The sequence below is a fragment of the Theropithecus gelada genome, chromosome 1 (genome assembly GCF_003255815.1).
Source record: "Theropithecus gelada isolate Dixy chromosome 1, Tgel_1.0, whole genome shotgun sequence".
Taxonomy (NCBI): Eukaryota; Metazoa; Chordata; class Mammalia; order Primates; family Cercopithecidae; genus Theropithecus; species Theropithecus gelada.
In genome coordinates, this window is record NC_037668.1 from 52,293,101 (window position 1) to 52,318,014 (window position 24,914).

The window sequence follows — 24,914 nt, forward strand, 5'->3', positions numbered from 1 at the left end:
GACAAAGTCTCACACTATCACCCGGGCTGGTATGCAGTGGGGCGATCTCGGCTCACTGCATCCTCTACCTCCCGGGTTCAAGCGATTCTTCTGCCTCAGCCTCCCAAGTGGCTGGGACTACAGGTATATGCCACCATGCCCGGGTAATTTTTGTATTTTTAGTAGAGACAGGGTTTCACTCTGTTGGCCAGGCTGGTCTCAAACTCCTGACCTTGTGATCCGCCCACCTTGGCCTCCCAAAGTAGTGGGATTACAGGCGTGAGCCACTGCGCCCAGCCAGCTAGTCTACTATTAAAAGTCTGTGATGTAAGCAGAATTAAGGACTAATCTGAAAGTCTAAATACCCTGGGTGCTCATGTCTATTCTGTCATTGATACTTGGTCTTTTATTACTTGCCTCCATTTTGCTAAATGTTAAAATGAGTTCTCACAATAATTGAAAACCATTGCTTGATCAAGCTATTTGCTAAAGCTAATAATAATCCATAAATTACAATGTAAAGTTTGGGGAAGATGGAAAAAAGTTGATTTTGAACCTACTGGTTTAGAATTTGATTTATCTTTTAGAGAAAATCTGATCTATAATAGAAACAAACAAACAAACAAAAACACTAGACCTGGGGACAGGAGATTTCAGTTTTAGTTCGTCAATACTTTTTTTTTGAGATGGAGTCTCGCTTTGTCGCCCGGGCTGAGTGCAGTGGCGCGATCTCTGCTCACTGCAACCTCTGCTTCCTGGTCTCAGGCAATTCTTCTGCCTCAGACTCCCAAGAAGCTGGGATTACAGGCGCCCGCCATCATGCCTGGCTAATTTTTGTATTTTTAGTAGAGACAGGATTTCGCCATGTTGGCCAGGCTGGTCTTGAGCTCCTGACCTCAATTGATCCACCCGCCTTGGCTTCCCAAAGTGCTGGGATTATCGGCGTGAGTCACCGTGCCTGGCCTAGTTTGTCAATACTTTTAATTAGCTGAGTGATTTGGGGGCCAAGTGTGTAAACTTTCTGGAACATAATTTCCTTTTAGGTTAAATGAGAGATCTGAGGTGAACATTCTCTTATAGCTGTACTATTCTGTGCATTAAATTAATAGTACAGGCTGGGTGCAGTGACTCAGGCCTGTAATCCCAGCACTTTGGGAGGCTGAGGCAGGAGGATCACTTGAGCCCAGGAGTTCAACACTAGCCTGGGCAACATGGTGAAACCGCATCTCTACAACAAATACAAAAAGCTAGCCAAGTGTGGTGGCACATGCCTGTAGTCCCAGCTACTCAGGAGGCCAAGGTGGGAGGATTGCTTGAGTCCAGGAGGTTGAGGCTGCTCCTGCCACTGCACTCCACCCTGGGTGACAGAGGGAGACCCTGTCTCTCTCTCTCTCTCTCTCTCTCTCTCTCTTTCTCTTTCTCTCTCTCTCTCTCTCTCACACACACACACACACACACACACACACAAAATTAGTAATTCATCTCAGAGGGACAACAGGGCATGTTGTAAGAATTACACTGTATATATGAATGATGAATATATAAATGATCTGTAATTCAAGCCTGCCTTTTCCTGTAAATTATTTTGAGAACTGTGAGGCTTACTTCATTAGTGCAAATAGGTACAGCTAAATAGTGGTTGGGGAAAAGGAGAATTTGGGCAACTTGGCTACAGGAAGACATAGATGTATTGAAAAGGCACTATGTTCACTGCGCTGTTTTTTGTTTGAAATGAGTCAGTGATGGTCCTGTATTACAAGCAGTACAAACATTTAAACTGGAGGCTTGTTTTTATAGTCAGAGGAAATCCAGGGATGGTGGATCTGTGATTAACTGTTTCTGCTCAGGCAGAAACAAAGAAAATGGAGAGGGTAAAGGGTTCTATAGTTGGGGATGTGCGGTTAATGTATGTCTAGATAGATATAGATATCTAAATTCAGGTGAAACTCACTGTAATTTTTATAGAAAAACTCTTTATGTAAATAATTGTGTTTATAAGATAAATCTTTAAGCTTAAAAAATGAGAGCTATCTAGAGACTAGGTAGACCTATTAAAAAGAAAGATGTCTTGAGCATATAGGTGTTCATAGATGTTTTACATCTTCCTTGCCAATATAGTACTCTGCCCAATACTTAGAAGATACATCTCTTCCTGAATCCAAAATAGTAAATAGAAGATACATGAATATAAAAGCTGAAACACAACTTGCAACTGAACTAAATTTCGAAAACTATATCCCCTTCGTTTTTAAAGAAAGCTGGCAAGACAATCTGTCCAAATAAATGAATTGAAATAATTAGTACACTGTAAGGTTCTTTCTAAAGTCTTATTGCTCCCAAGTCCATTTTCTAGTGACGTTTTGCAGGACCTTCAAGCTGATTAATCTTCCCTAATATGGGGCTAAGAATCTGAATTCTTCTAGCCCTGACTCCTGGGGCTGACATGAGTCCTGCTAAGGGGAAGATGAATAATTGAGCCTTTTCATATATTTTCCAGTTTGAAGAAGAAATATACACAGAGTATGTGTGTTTTGAATCTAAACATGTGAAAAATGTATTTGTGTGTGTGTTTTAGAAAGCTGGTGTATTATGTCTGTCCTAAAAGTAGAAAAATGTGACAACACAATAGAACACTTGTCAGCGTGCTTTCTGACATCTTAGTTTTTTGTTGTTCAGTGCTACCCTCATAAATATTCTAGGGAATGTGTAATATAAGTGAGGTTTTGGGAAATCCCAGGTGTAGGTTTTAAGCGGTTGATCCGCCTCCTACTGTTTTTGTGCTTAACCTGCTATGGATGATCATGATGCTTGACCAGCCTAGGCGCTTTTCCTGCCTTTGGGGTTCTCTGGCTGGTTTAGTGCAGGGCATACTAAGGATCTGGTTGGCACTGCTGTTTGAGAAGGCACGTGAGCTGTGCTGTCTGGTGACTGCTGAGCACTTGAAATGTGACTAGTGCAACTGAGGAAGTGAAGTTTTAATTTTATTTGTGATTAATTTAAATTCATATTCAAATAGGTACATGACACTAGTGGCTACTGTATTGGACAATGAAGAGAGAGAACATTTTCATCATCACAGAAAGTTCTCTTGGACAACACTGCTCTAGCAATCTCATTCCAAGACTCCCGTTGGCCTGGCACAAATCTCTGAACAAGTCAACTGTTTCCCCAGCATTCTAATTTATCAGATGGAGGTGGAGTGCACATGCCCTGTGGTTGCCAAGAATATTAATATGTGAACAAAAACATCAGAGCTTTGTCTCCTAAGGAAAAAACACTTTTTAAAAATACCATAGAAAACAAATGATGGTATTTCTTATAGTAATAACTATTAAAAGACGTCTAGTAACTGCTAGCACGGTGGTTTGAGAGAACTTATGCTAATTCATATTTGAAGGATCTGTAATCTGTATCACTTTTTCTGTTTAGGTACTTAAAGCTTTCACCAAAACACCCAGAATCAAATACTGCTGGAATGGACATCTTTGCCAAATTCTCTGCATATATCAAGAATTCAAGGCCAGAGGCTAATGAAGGTAAAAAACAAAAAATTGAATTAACACTGCAAAAAAAACCCCATACAACAACAAGCTGTTACTATGACAGTGATTATAAATGAATACTTTAGAGTCCAGCCATTCCCGTAAGTAATAAAAACTGTCTTTCAGGGTTGGTCAGAAATTGGATGATAAACTGGAGTAAGTCCCTATGTTGCTGTTTTCCATGTTTCTAGCTAGTAGCACAGTATATAGTTAAGTGTGTGATAAAATGCTTCTTGAATGAAGTTGATCTCATATTATTTTGAGAAGTTACTGTGAGGGGAGCTAGGCAAAGAATTAATGGTGCATCAGAAACAGTGGATTGTGTGGTTGTGGTGGTTAGCATAGATTGGTCGAGCTGAATTTAAATTAAAACTAAATGTTTATTGTTGAGTGCCTGCAGCCTAAAGTCAGTCTGAGGGTTTTGTTGTTGTTGTTGTTTTTGCTAATTACCCTTAAAGAGCAATTTTTGGAGTTGCTCTAAGAGGATAATTAGACATACTATCCTTCCAAATTTATCTGCATCTTCAAGCTGGAATTTTATTTTCAAGTCATGTTTTCATGGTGAGAATTGTTTAGGTGTAGTACAGATACAATTTTCTTTTATTTATTAAAGGACACTATTTTTATTATCTTATTTACCAAATGGATGTATAGTGTAGGGAGGTCTCTTTGCAAGAGGTTCCATTCAATGAACCTTGTCTTAACTACAGCATTCAGTAATTTCATTTTCTCTTCTCTTCAGGATGTTAAGCATAGTTCTTCTCTTCTGGGGAAAACTGTGTAGCACACATTAGTGTTTATTTGAAAGTAACCCAATAACCAAAAATGCTAGCTCCTAAAAATATTTATCATAGTTTCAGATAGTTTCCTAGCTTGAGTGGGGTTCTTTTGAGAAGTTTATGTCAGCAAAGGAACAAGAATACCAAAGGGGAAAATGTCAGTGCTAGTTAAACAAGAATAAATATCGTATAAAAAAGTGAAATACTTCCTAATTTCCTTATGTTATTTCAGTAGGCAAATTCCCAAGCTATTCAGGCTATTTTTTATTACTAAATTTTAAAATTGCAGCACTTTATAATAATAGTATTGAATTCCAATGTTTTTTGCTCTTGATTTTTGGAATAATACTGCATGAAATGTTTTTCTACAGTGAAGGGAAAAAAGGGAAAAATGTTAGTGCTTAGGTCTGGCTTGTATCTGTTAATAATGTATTGCGGTAGCTGCCATGGTTTGGAAGCAATTTTCTTTAGTAATTGGCTTTTTTTTTTTTTTCCTGACTAATGTTTCTGTCTAAGCAATTTATACATTAAGTAAGTGGTTATGTTGGAGCCCCTCCTTTCCACAGACAGTGTCTTTCCTGTTCTGCCCTTCCTTCATGCAAGCTAACTGTTCTTTTCATAAAATTACCCTTTTATACCCAGATGTTCCTGCTGCATACTTCTTGGAACAATCTTATACAGTTATGTTTGTATTTTTCTGTGTGGTTTTTTGGGAGTTGGAGGGTGGTTAAAATTCTTCTGACACTTGGTGGGGAGGAGAAAGGAATAAAATGTGTTTGCTTCTGCTTTGAGGGATGAGGATGGGGCGGGGTGGAGGGGGAATAAAAAGGTTAGAAAGTGACTCATTTAAGTACAACTTTGTATTCTATTTTTTCCCTATTAATTTGTTACTATCTTAAGTAGCCACCTACTCTTCATGTCCTCAGAGTGCTGTAACTAATAAGAACAAACAACATAATATAATACATGGTACATAATCTAGAAGGCTTTATATTGAATTACCTACTGGAAAATAAAAGTTCCAGTTGCCAAGCAACTTCTCTCCACAGGGACCTGTTGAGGCCATGATACTTTAGAAAACAATATTTCAAATCACTTTGGAGCTTAATGGGCCCTCCTTATGTATGTTTGCTGCAGGTCTCACATCTGTTTAGTGCAATCAAAAGGCTTTAGTAATCCTAGGAAATTAGTGATTCACCTTTTTATTTCCCCCAACCCCCACCCAAATGCTGACAATTCACACAGAGATGGATTTGTCATTTTACATGGTGTAAATCAGAGTAGACAAGTCTGATTAGTTTTACCACCTATTAAATATTTTCAAAATCCAATATGTTTAGACAATTTTAAACCTTTGAGGACTTAATTCTAAGTCAGGGATTTGATGCCTGAATGCTACAGTTTTGGGCTAGTGAAACTGAAATGGACTAGTGGTTAGGTTGGAGTACGAAGTAAAAAGTAAAATGTAAAGAATAAAGGAGACACTGATGATAGATAACACATATATAATTATTTTGGTAACATGTTCAAGTTGATTGGGAGTAAAAGTTTATGTAACCATTTAGGCATTCAAAGAGAAGTTCATGGGTAATTTCTTTTGTGGGGATGTGTTAAGCATGACCTGTCCCTAGATCTCCTACTTTTTTTTTTAAGTTCTGTGGTGGTATTAATTTATGTAATTGGCCAAGGTCCCAACTGTAACTAGTCATTGGTATTTATAATACTTTCATGATGTCCAAATTCCTATTTTTAGATGGAGGCAAGGAATCTAGAGGTCCTGATTAGTTCCTTTTTATTCAGGATCCTCTCCCTTCTCCTCTCCCCACAACTCCTGCCTTTCTCTCTGGAAAAGTGTTGTAAGTCAGAGGATGGTTGTGCATTATTGTAGCAGTAAGCCTGCATTGTATATAAATTATCTTTAAATACCCATTACCTCTTTTCTGTTTTCCATTGATGTGTAACTTAGCCTTAAAACTTGTTTGTATAAAGTTACCGTTTATTAAGACTGTGGTAGGTAGCTTGAAAATATAGTTTTATCCATGTCAGTGCTTATAATTTTTAGTCTTTGTTGTAGTCATTGTAAATTATCTTGTTTTTCGATAACAGAAATGCTCTTGTTACATTTAATGTTTTCTGCCTTGAATTTTGCTCATTCAAATCGTTTAACAACAGAGAATACATGCTTGCTGAAAAAGTTAAAATGGTATAGAAATACATTTAATAAAACTTAATTGCCCCTCTTTAATCGTATTACATGACCTCAACAATTTAATGTCCTTTTTTTCTATGTAATTTTGCAAACATTTCTGTAAATATGTATTGTGTACATACATTATGCAGTTACTATATCAAAATATAGATCTACCTCTATTTTTAGAAATTCTTTGTATTTTATAATATGGATTTTCATTTAGCCATTTCCATGTTGATAGACATCTAGATTGTCTCAAGTTTTCTTTTTTTTTCTTCATTATAATAAACAGTGCTGCTGGTCAATGTCCTTGAGCTAGATTCCAAATAGTTCAAGAAGTTTGTGCATTTTAAATTTTGCTCTATTTTGCCAAATTGTTCTCTAAAAGTCTATACCAGTTTATATTCCCACAAACATGAAAGTATTCATTTCCCTACACTTTGGACCCTGGTGTGTGTTAATCTTTCTAATTTTACTGTGTTCTCTTAGACAAAAAAGGGTGTTTTGACTTTCATAATTAATTTTAAACTGATTGTGTTGCTCTGTTGCACTTTATAATTTTTTGAGAGCTTTTAAAATAGCTTCTTAGAGATACCAGCATTACTACATCAAGGGTATTGGAGAATAATAGTGCTACTTATTATCTACCGACAGGGAGCTACTTTGTGATGGCTTGCTACTGCCTTCTAGTGGTTAATTTTGGCATTTTCTTTATCTTTACATACTCCTTTGTGATGATTAGTCTTGAAAACTGTATTGTAGTTTATTGAATGGTGCTATTTAGTACTTTTTGATAGCTCTGTTTGCATTTGTTTTATTGGTCATACCTTACGTTGATAAATATAATTGTATCAAAGTAATTCATCATTCTTTGTTTTCATTAATATATCTTTGTTATGACATTCTTAACTATGAAAAATTACTAACACTCTAGTCAGGTATAGCAATTCAACTTCATCAAAAGTGCTTTGCTAAGTCCAAAATTATAGAAAAAAGAGTCATTGTAATGTTATGCTAGACTTCTAAAAATGTATTTAAATGAGACAAGGTTTCGCCACGTTTCCCAGGCTGGTCTTGACCCCCTCGACTCAAGCAATCCACCCAGCTTGGCCTCCCAAAGTGCTGAGATTACAGGCATGAACAACTGTGCCTTGCACTGAGGAATACTATGTGTTATAAACTTTGTAAATTTAGGATATTTTATTTATATATATATATATAAAATTCAGGAAAAACATTAATTTACGGCAGGTCCAAGGTTAAACATTTGCTCAAAAACTTGTCAAAACACTCAAATAGCATTTGAGACAATAATTCAATGTTTGAATTCAGGCAACATTATCCTCCCCATGGACTGATTCTATTCATTGTAATCTGGTCAAAGAACTAGTCCTTGTACTCTAATATGTTCTTGTTCTGTATTCACTGCTTTTTTGTCGTCGTTTTTTGTTTGTTTTGTTTAAGAGAGAGTCTTGCTGTGTCGCCCAGGTTGGAGTGCACTGGCATGATCTCGGCTCACTGCAACCTCCACCTCCCGGGTTCAAGTGATTCTCCTGCCTCAGCCTCCTGAGTAGCGGGGACTATAGGTGTGCACCACCATGCCTGGCTAAGTTTTGTATTTTTAGTAGATACGAGGTCTCATCATGTTGGCCAGGCAGGTCTTGAACTGCTGACCTCAGATGATCTGCCTGCCTTGGCTTCCCAAAGTACTGAGATTACAGGTGTGAACCACCGTGCCCGGCCATGCATTCACTGCCTTTAATAAAAAGCATATTAAATCTTGTTTTACAACCTTGAGATTCTGCTCTCTCCTTTTTCTCTTTTCCTTTTAAATATAACCATAAAATGTGTTTCATCATTTCCTGGAATTCTTACTGACCTAGCTGTTTCTCACATTGTATTCTCTTGTTAATTTATAAACTACATTTCAGCTAACTATATGCATTATGCTGGCCTGAATGTAATTAGTAAAAGTTTGTTTGTTGTTTTGTGTTTCTGATCTTTTAAGTGGCTTGTTTCTCTGTCACTTCTGTAGTTTCAGCTGAGCTCTGCTAATGTCTCAACTTCATTTTACTGGGTTCCAGTGCCCTCTGCTGGTTATGTTTCCTCTAAGAAATAAGCTAACTTGATCATGACTATGGCTAGCATTATCATTTAATAATAAAGTGGGTAGATCTTTGACCTTGTCACTTATCACTTAGGTAACACATCCTAATTTGTTTGATATTTACCTAAGTAAAAAATATTACCATGTCAGGCACAGTGGCTTATGCCTGTAATCCCAGCACTTGGGGAGGCCAAGGCAGGTGAATCGCTTGAAGCCAGGAGTTCAAGACCAGCCTGACCAACATGGCATAACCCCATCTCTACTAAAACTACAAAAATCAGCCAGGCGTGGTGGCGCACACCTGTAATCCCAGCTACTCAGGAAGCTGAGGTGGGAGATTCACTTGAAACCCAGAGGCAGAGGTTGCAGTGAGCTGAGATTGCACCACTGTACTCCAGCCTGGGTGACAGAGTATGAGACTGTGTCTATAAATAAATAAATAAACTAATTAATTTTTTAAAAGTAGAATTAAATATATAACAATAGTACCATATAGGACAGAAAGGAGGTTAATGGAGTTCCAAGTTCTTTGTATTATCCTGGAAGTGGCAACAGTTATAATTAAACTTTAATGAGTCAGGGAAACAAAAACTAGAAAAGGATGTATATTAAGCTAATAGAGGTGGAAATAGAGGAATAATTTTTAAAAATGTAATCCATAGGAAGGTAGGAGAGAAGAAAAGAACACAGAACAGGTGGACAAATAAGAAGTATATGGCAGATTTAAACCAGAGTTTTTAGTAATGATATTGAATATACATTATTTAAATATTCCAAAGAAAAAGCAAAGTTTACCAACTGGATTAAAAACAATGTTGCTTATGTGCAAGACTCTATCTATCTATCTATCTATCTATCTATCTATCTATCTATCTATCTNTGTGCAAGACTCTATCTATCTATCTATCTATCTATCTATCTATCTATCTATCTATCTAAAACACATACATAAATGAAATGTGGATCCAGGAAAGCTAAAAATGCAATAGTGTAAATACTAACCTAAAGAAAGCTGACAAAGCCACACTGACATTGGATCAAGTAGATTTTAAGGAAAGAAGCATTATGAGATAATGAAACATGTTCCAGACTGATTTAAAAAGGTTAATCTACCAGGAAGATAAAATAATTCTAAACTTGTGTTACCAAATAGCCTGAAAATAAAAGCCAAACTGACAGAACTAAAAGAGAGAGACTAATCCGCAGTCACAGTGGGATCTTAACTTACCTCCTTAGTAACTGTTAGAACCAACCGCAAAAGGAAAACAATGAGAAGACAAAATTGAACAATACAGTGAACAAATTTAATCTCATATATGTATATACATATCTCACTGTACTTCAGAATATACTTTTGTTTTTCAAATGCACATGGAACAAAATTGATGGTAAAGCTGGGCCATAAAACAAAGCTAAAAATTTTTCCAAAAAAATTGAAAACATGTGGAATGTTTCTCAATTAGAGAAAATATGATAGATATCAATAACAAAAGTACAGCTAGAACTGGGCACAGTGGTTCACGGCTGTAATCCCAGCACTTTGGCAGGCTGAGGTAGATGGATCACTTGAGCTCAGGAGTTCAAGACCAACTTCGGCAACATAGCTAAACCCTCTGTCTACAAAAAATAAAAAAACTTGACAGGTGCAGTGGCATGTGCCTATAGTCCCAGCTACTCAGGAGGCTGAGGTGGGAGGATCGCTTGAGCCCAGGAGGTGGAGGTTGCAATGAGCCGAGAGCATGCCATTGCACCCCAGACTGGGTGACAGGAGTCAAACCTTGTCTCAAAAATGAAAAAACAAAAGCTACAGCTAGAAAGTTTCTACATGTTTGAAAATTAACTAGCATATTTCTAAATAATCCACAGATTGAAAAAGAATAAAGGGATGAAAATACAGAATGTCTACATTTGTGAGATATGGCTCAAACCGTGCTTAGAGGGAATTGTATATTTCCAAAAGCCTATATTAGAAAAGAAAATAGCTCAATATTGGTGAAGTAAAAATTAGAAATACTAAAGAACAGAATATAAGGAAGTAGAAAACAAACATGACATTGAACCAGGAAGCTAAAAGCTAGTTCTTTGAAAAATCTAACAAATAAAAAAAATTGATAAGTCCTTGACAAGGAAAATCAAGAAAAGTGAGAGAAGACAGCAAAAACCAATATTAGGAATGAAAAGGAGGATTGCTACAGATGTTCCATTAAAGTGATTTTTGGAGGATATTATGAAAAAATTTATGCTTATTATTTTGAAAACATTGGAGAAATTTATAGAAAGTACAGTGTAACAAAATTGACACAAGGAGGAATTAAGTATGTGAATATTCTTATATCGTTTAAATTTCTTATAATTTGGCTTCACTGTTGAACTCTTCCAAGCATTGGAGGAAGGAAGGTCATACTTGCATATACTTTTCCAGGGAACAAAAAAGAGGGAATACTTTCTAACTTGCTTTTTGAGGGCAGGGAGCCTTGATACCAAAATCATATAAGAACATCAAAAGAAAGGACAATTTCAAGCCAATCTTTCTCAACTATAGATACAAAAGTCTGAAACAAAATATGCCAAATCTAGCAACATAACAAAAGGTAATACAACCACATTGGATTTCTCAGGAATGGAAGATTGTTTAAAAATTCAAAAATCTGGCCGGTTGCAGTGACTCACGCCTGTAATCCCAGCACTTTGGGAGGACGAGGGCAGGCGGATCACTTCAGGTCAGGAGTTCGAGATTAGCCTGGCTAACATGGTGAAACTCCGTCTTCTCCACAGGCTCTTCCTCCTACCTATCCTTTAAATGATGTTCCTTAGGGCTTTCTCTAGGCCTTCTACTTATCCTTTACTCCATGGTTTCAGTGTTCATTTATTTTCTCATAACTTCTAAACACATTACTCCAGCTTAGTTTGTGACACTTGAAACCGTATTTGTCTGTCTATTGGACATCTCTATTCACATGTCTTACAGGCACCTCAAACTCAGCATGTTAACTGAACTCATCTCCATAGCCCCTAAATCTGTTTCTCCTTGGGAAGGTAAATGGTTCAGTAACTGACACCAGCATTCACCCTGGGAGTCTTTACTTTCTTGACCAGCTTCTCTATACTACCCTCTGTCCCCAAGATCTAAACTCTCTGAGGATAGGAACCTATTACGCTTTATTCAACAGTGAATTTAACAATCCTTAGAATAAGACTTGGCATGTTGTAGGGGCTCAATTATATTTTGTCGAATGCATCTTCCCCCCTCTCTCCATATTCACTTTGGTTTCTGAACTCTGTTAGTTTTTATCTCCTAAAATCTATTCATTCCTTTTTATGCCTGTAGCCCCTTACCTAACTAAGACTACCATGTGTTACCTGGACTACCATGAAGAGACCAAAGGCTGAGTGGGTGGCTGCAATTTGGAAGAAGAGGTTTGGGGTTAGGACATATGTACATTGCTGGTAAAATATCTAAGATGCAGCATGTAAGCCTTTACCTTTTTCCTTAAAGGACACAACTGAATTCAGACTTAAAACTACATGGTTTGCCACCTCATGATATTTAACTTTCTTTTGTGACCAGTTACCACCGTCATCTGTGTAAGTTCATCTATTCTGAGAGTGAGGGGGAAGGTGGATTGGAAGTAAAGGATAAGAAAGGATAATAGAAGGTCTGTCTGTTGTTACTCCATATTTTTAATGACATTCGCACCCCCTTTCTGCTGAGGGCCACTAACCTTGACTTTCCAGATATACAGTGGTGCTCTGTCCCACGTTAATGAATGCCATCAAAAATACGGAATAACAACAGACAGATCTTCTATTATCCTTTCTTCTGAATCTTGACAATCAGAATCATGACAATCTGAATCATGACAATCAGAGCATCTTAATCTGTTTGGTTAAAGAGGCTCCCAGTTCAGTATTGAAAATTGAACTCTTTGACCTTTGTGTTTTTTGTGTAAGATAATGCTATTCTTGGCTTCCTGTGAATTATAAGACAGTTTTGAAAATCCCAGGTTTTCTGTTTGGATTGTTTGAATTGGTATTTCTTAACACATTTCTTGCTGATAAATCAAAATATTCCTGGGGGAGCAGGAATTAAAAATGAGGGCAATAATCTGTCTCTAAGATTTTTTAATCTCTAGATTTGAATTAATGTGCTTGCCTTTTCTCATCCATTTTTCCAGTTTAAATGTCAAATGTGTTGGAGCATTTGTGTTCATGTGTGGGACATGTAGTTGTTAGCAAGTTTTTTTTTTGAGACGGATTCTCGCTCTTTCACCCAGGCTGGAGTGCAGTGGTCCTGTCTTGGCTCACTGCAGGCTCTGCCTCTTGGGTTCACGCCATTCTCCTGCCTCAGCCTCCCGAGTAGCTGGGACTACAGGCACCTGCCACTACACCTGGCTAAATTTTTGTATTTTTAGTAGAGACAGGGTTTCACCGTGGTCTCGATCTCCTAATCTCGTGGTCCGCCTGCCTCAGCCTCCCAAAGTGCTGGGATTATAGGCGTGAGCCACCGCGCCCGGCCTGTTGTTAGCAAGTTTTTACAAACACCACTGTTTGACATTATTATGCTTATTTATACTTTTACCTGAACAAACTTGTTTCATCCCCCACCCTATCACATAATTAAGCTCTAGGAGAGCAGGGGCCTTGTCTGTATTGTTCTCAGTACCTTGTGTCAGAGTAAACACTTTTAAACAGTTACTGACTCAAAGAGTCATGCTTCTACATGCGGACTTGAGTGGTTTTCCTTCTTACAGTATTCTCACTTTTTCCTTTTTTATCCCCCCCAAGCACTGGAGAGGGGTCTCCTGAAAACCCTGCAGAAACTAGATGAATATCTGAATTCTCCTCTCCCTGATGAAATTGATGAAAATAGTATGGAGGACATTAAGTTTTCTACACGTAAATTTCTGGATGGCAATGAAATGACATTAGCTGATTGTAACCTGCTGCCCAAACTGCATATTGTCAAGGTAGGTCTGAGGGGGTGATGTCGCATTGCCATTGCCTTGTATTGTATTTACTAACATGGCATTTCCTTTGTGCTCAAAACATTTCTGATCTTATATGACTAGTTGTTTAACTCAATGCTGTTTAGGCAATAGTTGAAACACCCTAGAGTTAGTTAAATGGAAAATTATGTCTTAAAATTGAGGAATATAAGAAAGATGAATTTTTTTTCTGTGACTGCATAAAAATTCAAAGATATCATGCATGACTTTGAATTGGAGTTTGCCACACTGACTTCTGTTGTCAAATTCTGTTCTGTGATCACACCTGGCTTTCTCTATTCAAGGCAAAAAGTATTGAGCATTTATTATATGAGACACTGGGCTGGGCACATTGTTAAATAGAATAATAATAAGCACTAGCTGTAAATAAAGACCTACGATAACAAAAACAGATGTAAAATAGTGTATGTGTGTTGTGAAGTATTTTCCAGTGATTATACTTGGCTGTCTTTCTGGGTGTCCAAGGCAGTTATTTGCAGTCACTGTCACACTTCTAAATCCCTGGTGTAGCTTGCAGTCTTGGTCATTATTTAAAACTCTGGTTAGAATGATGGTGACAGACTTCTTTTCAAATAGAAGCAGTTCTCAAAGATTTAGAGCATTAATTATTTGCTCCCAAATCTGAGATGTGTCTAGCTTGCAAGACATGGAAAATAAGTCTGTTAACTTTTGATCTCTTTGTATTTCAGGTGGTGGCCAAAAAATATCGCAACTTTGATATTCCAAAAGACATGACCGGCATCTGGAGATATCTAACTAATGCATACAGTAGGGATGAGTTCACCAATACCTGTCCCAGTGATAAGGAGGTTGAAATAGCATATAGTGATGTAGCCAAAAGACTCACCAAGTAAAATCGCGTTCATAAAAGAGATGTCTTCATGTCTTCCCCTAAGAATATGCTTTCCTAACAGGCTACTCCTTCTTACAGAGCAGAAATTGTATTTTGCACGAACATGCAGTTATTAAAGATTAGGATCAAGGATAGACAAGGTATAGTAGTTATCTTAAAATATACACTCCGAAGCAGTATTATTTTAAAATCATTTTACCCTGCCTATCTTCCCTACCCGGGTTCCCCTCTCTTTAATTTGGAGACACTCCACCACAAACTTTTCACTTTAGAGGTAGCTTGCCATCTCTCAGGAGCCCTCACGTTGTGTCCATTCACTGTGTACAGATGGCAGAACTTTTGAGGTGCAATGTTTAATTGTTAAAATAGTAGCCACGACTTTATCAGGCAGCCCCAAACTGGTGCATAATGCATGGTACAAGGAATATTTATGTATTTTTCGGAATTTTGTAATATTTAGTAAAAGTATAGGAAAGGATTGCTACTGTATCAGAAATACTGTTTCAATTTAGTCTATCCAGGATATGTACTAACGACTATTACCACCAGAGAAGACAGCTTTCTACAAAAGTCACTACAGATTTTGCTATATTGCTTTGTAGATAGATTTTTACTTTTGCCTAAAAGTATTTATCCTTCATACCAATTGTAACATCTGACACCATGTAGAAGCTAAAAGTTTAGAGGGAGTGAGGGTTTTCTCAAGACCTTCCTCAAGCATTTTATCTTTATAAGAGAAATTGGTGGGCACCTGATACTCTGTCTAAATATGTTTATTATATGTGTTTTGCCCTGTGCCATTCATTTGGAACATTATTGCTTTCTTTATTTTAAAAAGCTTGTTTTTAGGTAATCATAGAGCTTGCTATTTGTACATCTTTTGAGCAACACTACATAAACTGATTTTTAGTTGATTTAGCTATAGCAGTACAATGATTAGTAATGTAAAAATTAACACAGAAATTAACCTAAGGAATGAAGGGCCGGTTTGTCAAAATATCAAGTGAATTTTTATTTCTAAAGTACATTTAATGTAGATGACCTAAAGAATGCATTATCCATCCTATATAAAAAAAAAGATAAAACACAGGTCATCAACTTTCTCAGTTCACCCCATTTACCTTGCACAGAGGATTGTTCATTCCTTTGGGACTAAGTTATAGTGATGGTGAGTGTGTCTTTACTGTAGTTTTGCCTGATCTCACTCATTGCATTTCCTGGAGTTAAATTTTCCAATAGCCATGTTGAGGACTAGCACTCTGCATGTTTTTGTTTTGTTTTTTGGGGTTTTTTAAAATTGAAGTCCTAAACCAGGAATTATTTGTGCTCTAACAAGGGAGGATGAACTTGCCGAAAATAAAACTTTGCTATGTATTTACTCTTTTTTAAAAGACAAAAACAAAACCAGACTTTCTAAGTACTACTCCAAAGACTGTGATTGTGACTATAATACATTTTTGGTAATTTTTTTATACCTAATTTGTATAGGAAGTGCTGTTTCTCATAGGCTGTTTCTTGAAATTTTAAGTTTATTGCTTTAAAAGGGCAGTGTTTCTCCCACTTTGATATGCTAACATTTAGTGAGCACTGGCTTTATGGAAGCAGCTTTTTATAAGTGTCCTGCATTTTTTGAACCTATCATTAATTAGCTTAGTATGAAAGATAAGAAAATCTCCATGTCCTATCCATTTGGCTTAGGGAGATTCTTTACCATACCTTTCTTAAAACTCTTTATTGCTTATCAAAAGTTTTGAGTACCCGCTTTTTTTTTTTTTTTTTTTTTTGGTAATTAAATATTGTATGATTTATCTGGTTCAAGGAAGAAGCACTAGTCAGTTATCTATTGAGAAATTATTTTGCAGTGGTTTTAGTGGGTGAAAGGGTCCCATCTGCACCAGTACACAGGCAGGCATTATCACTCTTCACCTACTTTTTAAATAGTGGCAACTTGGCTTTCATTCTGGTGATACTGAAACTTGCCTCATAGCTTAAAGTATAAAAAAGATTCAAGAGCAGTAAGGTTTGTTCTTTCCAGTGAACAGTGGACCAAGTGGTGCAGGGTGGAGGGCTAACAGAGGAAAGAGCTCCATTCTTCAAAATACGGTGATGAAAATTCATTTTGAAACTCAAATATTTTCATTTTGGATATTCTCCTGTTTTTATTAACCCAGTGATTACACTTGGCCATCCCTCTAAATGTTCGAGGAAGGCATGTCTATTGTGATTTTGATGAAGACAGAATTATTTTTCTCTGTAGAAAGACAGATACCACTTTATCAGGGAAGTTAGTCAAATGAAATGGAAATTGGTAAATGGACAAAAGCTAGCTAGTAAAAAGGATGATCCAGCAACATGCTTTAACCCCATTGTATGTTTGTGGAAAGAGCATAGTTTAAAATCTTGAGAAATTTGGGACATAGAAGTTTTCATAGTAGACAGGTCATGCTGTATATGAATTGACATAATGGAAAAATCTGATTTTATTTTTACAACTAATGAATCCATTCCCCTTCATTTAAACACCTTTTGTGTTTTACTTCAGTGAGGAGATTGGAGTCTGAATGGATCTGTTTTCCAAGAGATTCTGAGAAATTTTTGTATTCAACAGTTGGAAAGCTCTCTATTCTAGCTGATAAAACTTCCCTTTTTTTTGATGTAGATGCAGATATTCTGTACAGTTCTGTTGTCTTTTACTAGGACTGTTAACTTTTATGATAAAATTCAAATAAGATTTTATTTCTTGGTAATTTTGGCTTTCACAATTTATCTTTAAATCCTTGAGCAATCTGTATACAATTAAGAGATTTCTGACATTTATTCTTACACTAAGTGGATCAACTCTAGGATTTAGGCACGTTAACTTTATTTCTGTTGTGTTTTGAATCTCTCCGGAGTTGCATGTAGATAGCATTGATTTCTGTGTACTTAAACCCATTTAGAAAATAACTACAAAGTAAAAATGTAGAGGAAATCGAAATGTATTTTTTCATGAACATTTTGATACAAATTTCATCATTTAATGATTCATCAATTTCTTGCATTAATTTGAATTAAGCATTTAATTCAAAGAGAGGGGAGCATTCATTATTGATATATGTGGGCTTTTAAAAACTCTATCCTTTATAAATAGTCAAGGTTTGGGCCACACAAAGTATATTTTTATCATGGAAAAATTTCAACTCCTCAAGCCATCATGTTGAACAGAATTGGAGTATTTTCTTTAGAATTTCTGGAACAGACAAATGAAAGCTTATTATAGGATGCATGTATTTTCTTTTCTCTTTGGAACATCAACACCAGTATATTGCTGGCAGCTATGGTATTAAAAATAAAGTATATTTTCACTATCATAAAGGATTCTTTTTTACCCCCTCATGAAAATAAACAACAACTTGGGGTAAAAGTGTTTTGAGACTACTTTTTTTTCTATGGGTGATTCAGCACATTTAATACGTTAAAGGAAAAAAACCATAGGATCATTTCAATAGGTACAGAAAATAACTTGATTAAAATATTCATGTTACTCATTCTTAGCAAAATAGGTAACTTTTTTTTTAACCTGATAAAGACTTTTATTGAGAACCTATAGCAAATGAAATAGAAGCTATATCGTTAAAGTCAAGAATAAGACAAGGTTGCCCTCTATCACAGCTACTATCCAGCTACTTTCACAGCTAGTTTATTTAGAGATATCCTAGCCAATGCAGTAACATCAGTGAAAGGAATAAGGAATGGAAAAGAAGCAACAAAATGACTGCCCTTGGCAGGTAATGATGGTGATGGTGTGTGTGTGTGTGTGTGTGTGTGTGTATAAAATCCAAAATAATTTACAAATACTAAAAATAATTCAGCTGGATTTCTAGTTGCAAGATTGAGGAACAAAATTTAATATAACTACTATATACAAATAGTAACCACCTTGAAAGCCAATAGAGAAATTGGTAACATTGTTTTTTTTTTTTTTTTCTGGAAGAGAATTGGGTGCCTGAGGTAAATAGGTGGGAAATTATCAAGGTATACTTTTAAGTTTTTAGAAATTGGTAAATATATTACCTATTCTAATAAACAAAGTACTTTAAAAAAAGAATAAAGATCCTAAGTGATTGAGGATCAAATCAAACTGTGCAATTGCTAGCCAAGCATGGTGGCTCATACCTGTAATCCCAGCACTTAGGGAGGCCAAGGTGGGAGGATTACATGAGGCCAGGAGTTCAAGACCAGTCTGGGCAACACAGCAAGACCTTGTCTCTACAGAAAAAAAAAAAAAAAAAAAGTGTGGTAGCATGAGTCTGTAGTCCTAGCTACTCAGGAGGCTAGGGAAGGAGGATCTCTTGAGCCCAGAAGTTTGAGGCTGCAGTGAACTATGATTGTGCCACCGTACTCCAGCCTGGGTGACAGAGCAAGACCCTGTATCTTTTTAAGTGCAATTCTTTATGGAGAAAAGTACAAGACATTATTGAAAGGCCTAATAGAAATTTGTTCAGTGGATAGGCATACCATATTCATGGATGGAGAGCTCAAAAGCATGAAAATTTAAATTCTGACTATTTATAAATATATTTTCCAACAAGATCCTAACAGGTGTTTTTGGAAACTAGATAAACTGATTCAAAAATTCTTATGGAAGAGTCATGCCCCCAAATAGCCAACATATATTTGAAGATGGGGAAAGAGAACTTGTCTGACAAGATGCCAAGACTTATTAAAAACTTACAGTAATTGATGGGTAAGATATAGGTCACAGCAACACAATACTACTGCTGCAACAACCATAAAAAACTATTAAAACACCAAAATAGGCCAGGTGCAGTGGCTCAAATCCCAGCACTTTGGGAGGCCAAGGCAGGCAGCAGAATCACCTGAGGTCAGGAGTTTTGAGAGCAGCCTGGCCAACATGATGAAACCGTGACTCTACTAAAATTACAAAAAATAAATAGTGATGGAAGGAAGGTAAGTGGAGTTAAGTACTTGTAAGATTCTTACATTATTTGGGAAGTGGTAAAATTACCAATTTAAGAAAATGATAATAAATCATGGATAAATATCAGAATTTCTAGGCTAACTACTAAAAGAACTACAAGAATAAAAATCCAAGACTCAAGGAGAAAATGGAAGTTTTAAAAAATTCACTTAATCCAAAAGAAAGGACAAGAGGACCAAATGAACAAAAGATAGGACAAATTGGAAAAGTAGCAAAAGGTTAACTGTAAATCCAACACTGTTAGTAAATTTATGAAATGTAAATGGACTGAACAATGTTAAGTGTCAAACTGGATTAAAAAACCCCAGTATATGCTATTTACAAGAGACAAATATATGGGCTCAGAAGGGTGAAATTAAATAATGGAATAGTTAATTCATTGACACAGTTAAAGAAAAGATGTGACTATCATACAAAGTAGGTTTTGAGGCAAGAAGTGTTACTGGAAATGAAGAAGGATGTTTTACAATAGAGGACATTGATAATCATGAACAATTTATTCACTATGAAAATGTAACAGTCCTAAATTTCTCTGTGTCTAATAACACCTTTAAATAAAATTGACTAAGCTAAAAGAGAAATAGTCTCCAATTATGAGGACAAATTCCTCCTCATAATTAGAGATTCTTAACATAATTCTCAGTAACTGATAGAACAAGGAGGAAAACACGTGTGTGTGCACATACACATGTACACACATAGGAATAGCAGAACAGAGAATAACACAACCACTTGACCTAATGGATGCATATGGAGCCCTATATCCAACAAATGCAGAATGTACATTCTTTTCAGGTACATGTGGAACTTTTAGTGAAGTAGACCATATGCCGACCCATAAAACAAGCCTCAACAAATTTCAAAGGAATGAAATACAAAATATGTTTTCTGACCACAGTGGAATTAAACTAGAAATCAATAGTTGAAAGATACCAAGAAAATCCCTAGAATAAGGAACTACTTACAGTAGTCTACAACCCACGCTGATTTTTGTTTGTTTGTTTGACAGAATCTCGCTCTGCTGCCCAGGCTAGGGTGCAATGGCATGATCTTGGCTCACTGCAGCCTCCGCCTCCCAGGTCCAAGTGATTTTCCTGCCTCAGCCTCCCTAGTAGCTGGGATTACAGGCGCCTGCCACCATGCCCGTCTAATTTTTGTATTTTTACAAATACAAAAATTGTAACCTGTTGGCCAGGTTGGTCTCTAACTCCTGACCTCAAGTAATCCACCTGCCTTGGCCTCCCACAGTGCCGGGATTACAGGCGTGAGCCACCACATCCTGCGTGAAAATCTAAATTTTTAAATTGAACACACGTACTTGTTATATACCAGGAACTATTCCAAACACCTTACATGTATTAGTCTCTTTAACAATCCTATGAGATAGAGACTATTATTCCCATTTAATGGATGAGCTGAGGTATGTGGAGGTTAAGAAACTTGCTCAAGAGCCTGGGAAACATAGCAGGACCTTGTCTCTACAAACAAAAACAAAAACAAAAAACGGAGTATGGTGGTGAGAGCCTCTAGTCCGAGCTACATGGGAGGCTGGGGCAGGAGGATCGCTTGAGCCCAGGAGTTCGAGGTTGCAGTGGACTACGATCGCACCATTGCACTCCAGCCTGGGCAACAAAGCAAGATCCTATCTCTAAATAAGAAACTTGCTCAAAATCCCACAGCTAGTAAATGACAGTCAAAGTTAGGCAATATAGCAATACGCAGAGAGTGCTCAGCAGTCTTTAAAAGTGTGTCTGCTTTCCTCGAAAGAGTAGACTTGGCTCCCTGGCCCCTGACAACTAAGGTAATTGGTTGCCAGGTAAGCAGAGGTCCAGCTGGAATATACAGATTCTTTAAAAAGAAAAGAAAAAAAAAAAAAAAAAGACGGGATTCTGGCTCTGTTCCCCAGGCTGGTGTCAAGCCCCTGGCCTCAAGCAATCCTCCTGTCTCAGCCTCCGAAAGTGTTGGGATTGCAGTCGTGAGCTACCGCGCCCGGCCAAGAGTACATTTGGGTTGTCCTGTGGGGCAGGTCTCTCGCACTAAGCAGGAGGTAGAGGTCCCTGGCCCAGAGGAGCCCTGCATCCCCCACCTCCTGCTGCAAGAGGCATCAGCTGGCCTTGTCCCTAAAGCTGGCATTCCTGCCGAAGTGGCCAGCAGGGGCCGCGGTTCCCCTCCTTTCGGCGCCACTTCTGCAAGCAGGGCTGGGACAGCTGCAGAACCTCGTCAGTTTGGGGAGCTGCCAGACCCGATCTGCAGCGTTGTCGGCTTCCTTCCTCTTTATCAGATCTGTCAGGGCTGCTGCGCGCTGCGAAGGCGCCTCCGGCCTCCTTCCCTCCTTCCGGTGTCGAACGGACGCTCCCCGGCGCCGCTGCGAACCAACACCTCCGCGTACCGACACCTCCGCGCCTCCCCCGGCGGGGCAGGGCAGGGACCCGCTCGCACCCTCGGTGGGGTGGGGTGGGAGGTGCCAGCGGTATGGGTGTGACGGAGCCAGCCAAAGTCCACGCGAGGTCAGGTCGTGCGTGGGCCTCGGCGCTGGCACTTCTGCACGCCCCTGGTTCTCGGCCCGCCACCGGCAGCTAGAGGAAGCGCCTCGCCCGTGGAACCACAAGGCTGGGCGGCGGTTGGGTCGCGGCAGGGCGAGGGCTCAGCTGCGGTTGGCCCCGAGCCGCGTCCTTCTCCCGGGGGCCCCGATCACTGCCTGGGGACTCGAGAGCGCCCCCGCCGCCGCGCCCGGCGCCGGCTCTCCGCTTCTGAGAGCGCGCGCGGGAGCCCGAGCGAGCCCTCCTGGACACCCGGCACAGGCCGGAGCGCCGACTGCGGGAGGGGGCCGCCTGGGCACTAGGAAAAGGGGCCACGGTTCCAGGTGGGGCGGTCCCCGCTCTGCTGACTCGGAAGGGCCTCACTTCTCTGCCAGAAACGGCACCCATCCATGGGGAGGGACGGCCTCGGGACATCCTTTGGGGAAGCCAGTGACACATTTCTGATCCAATTTCTTATAAAATAAGAAATAGATAAACCTCAGTTTCTTCCTGTGCTTCCTTTCTCTAATTTCCTCAGTCAGATAAAAATTCTCATTAAACTCGATGTACCAGTTATTGTGCTAAAGTTTTTAAAATGTTTCAAGTCTTTTCATATTCTCAACAGTCTATTAGAGGAGGGACTATTCTTGTCCCTATTGTTTTATATAAAGAAACTTAAATCTAGAGAGGTTAAATAATTTGCTCAAGGTCACACCGGGAACCGATAGAGGTCATCTGGCTCCAGAGCTTACCATCGCACTGGGTTGGTTGCTGTCACCTGCCCTGTGCAGGGTGTAGTGGAGACTCGGGGAGGCTGATTTCCTCCTCTCCCTCTCCCTCTCTCTCCCTCTCCCTCTCTCTCCCTCTCCCTCTCCCTCTCTCCCTGTCTCCCTCTCTCCCTCTCTCCCTCTCTCCCTCTCTCCCTCTCCCTCTCCCCTCTTCTCCCCTCCCTCCCTCCTCTCTCTCTCTCTCTCTCTCTCTCTTTCTTTTCTCTTTTATTTTTTATTTTCTTTTCAGACTTTCACTCCCATTGCGCAGACTGGACTGCAGTGGTGCAATCTTGGCTCACTGTGACCTTCAGGGAAGCTGATTTCTTAGCCCAGGTGTAGAACTGCCCAGATCTCCTCAGCTCCCCAAGTGTACTCTTCCTCCTCCTCCTCCTCCTCCTCCTCTTCTCAGCCTCCTCTTCTCTGCCTCCTCCTCCTCCTCCTTCTCTCTCTCTTTTTAATTTTTTTAGAAACAGTGTCAAACAATCCTCCTGCCTCAGCCTCCTGAGTAGCTGGCACTACAGGCATGTGTCACCCCAAGTGGCCTTTTCCAGCAGGAAGTTTAGGAGCCTAATGAGGGCAATGCAAGCAGAAACAAATGGTTCCAATACCATGCACCAAGTGCATTGGCACCACATTTCTGGGTAAAAGGGTCCTGCTTGGCAGGGGGGACTTTGAGGGGTCAGGGAGGGCAAAAGGGGCCTCTCCCCATCCTTGTCTCAGAGATGTTCAGGCAACTCCCTGCAGTCTGCAGAGGTCACTGTAAGCCAGCAGACTCTTTCTCACGTGACTGAATGGAGGCTTCCCAATCCAGGAAGGGACAAGAGGAGAAAAGCCCTGGGTCTTCTCCATTCCCTTCCTTCATAGACATGCTTTTAAAAAATGATTTAAAGCCCGGGCACGGAGGCTCACGCCTGTAGTCTCAGCTGCTTGGGAGGCTAAAGTGGGAGGATCGCTTGAGCTCAAGAGGTCAAGGCTAGAGTGAGCTAGGTTCACTGTGCTGCAGCCTGGACCACAGAGTGAGACTCTGTCTCCAAAGAAAAAGAAAAAAGATTTAATCTCATCTCTTAAATAATTTACTGTGGTCTTGCTGCTAATCTTTACCAATCCTCCAAGAATTCTATGGTTTATGCCAGCGTCATGAGTTTGCCTCTTAGTATTTATTTATTTTTGGTCAGAAAATGTAAATAAATGTAAAAAATGTACATAAAGTGAAGCCCAGATCACTGGTGCACAGTATTGATTTGATTATCAATAGAGATTTGTTGTTTGTTCAATCTGCAGTGTTCTAAAGTTACCTTTCAACTTGAAATTCTAAGCCAGCTTGCATTATCAGATGTTTTTTAGAAACCATGATGACATCAAGCTGGAAATATTCCAGGACTCTCGTCTCACTGAAGAAAGAGCTAAGGATGAGTGATTCACCCAAGGCTCTGTTGGTTGCAGAATGGGGACTCCTTGGATCAGACTGTGTGTTTAGCGTAAACATATGATGGCAACTAGGCTGGGACAGAGTTGCTACTAGAATGACATCTTTATCCCCTCTTGTTGGCTTTCAGGGAGTTCCCTGACTTCCTAAGGAATGGGCTTAAATAATCCTTGGCAACCAGAATCTTGATCTCATGTTTAAAAAATATATTTATCTAATGTTAAAACACACGCACTTAAATATATGGCATTCTCTATTCATTAAAAAATAATACTGTTGAATGCCTCCCGGGTGCAAGGCCCTGGCTGGATGTGAATTAATGAAGACACGTGATTTCTGCCTTTAAGAGGCTTCCAGGATCACAAGGGAGAAAAGACATGAACACAAATAACTGGGCCATAAAAGCAGAAGGTGAGAAACGATTCTCAAGAGACTAAAAGTGCTATTTATTCATCCATTCACAAAAATTTATTGAACCTACTTTATGAAGATTCATAAAGGGAACTTTTCAGTAGGAAAACCAAAAGGATATCAGGGAGGATTTTTTTTTTTTGTACAGGTTTTGAATTTTTTAAGTGATTATCAAGGCAATTCTGCTCATTGTACAAGTTTTGGAAAGTACAGAAAAGAGTAAAGAAACATATACACAAATGTCCCCCAAATTTACCACCCAGAGATGACTATTTATAGTGTGTTTTCCAGCGCATTTGGTGAGGATTTTTTTTGCCTTTAAGGATTTTAGAGCTTAATTTCTATTACAA

General features: G+C 38.7%; 1 protein-coding gene across 4 annotated transcripts in view; it reads left to right on the plus strand.

Moving 5' to 3' along the window:
* The window catches only part of CLIC4 (chloride intracellular channel 4), a 97,850-nt gene extending 79,990 nt beyond the window's left edge, over positions 1-17,860 (plus strand). For all 4 annotated transcript variants that reach the window (XM_025365896.1, XM_025365890.1, XM_025365908.1 and 1 more), the window contains 3 exons: positions 3,409-3,515; positions 13,384-13,565; positions 14,294-17,860. In XM_025365896.1, the coding sequence (XP_025221681.1) occupies positions 3,409-3,515; positions 13,384-13,565; positions 14,294-14,458 (454 nt within the window). In that variant the 3' untranslated portion in view covers positions 14,459-17,860. The remainder of the gene's footprint in view (positions 1-3,408; positions 3,516-13,383; positions 13,566-14,293) is intronic.
* Positions 17,861-24,914: the final 7,054 nt, after the last annotated feature.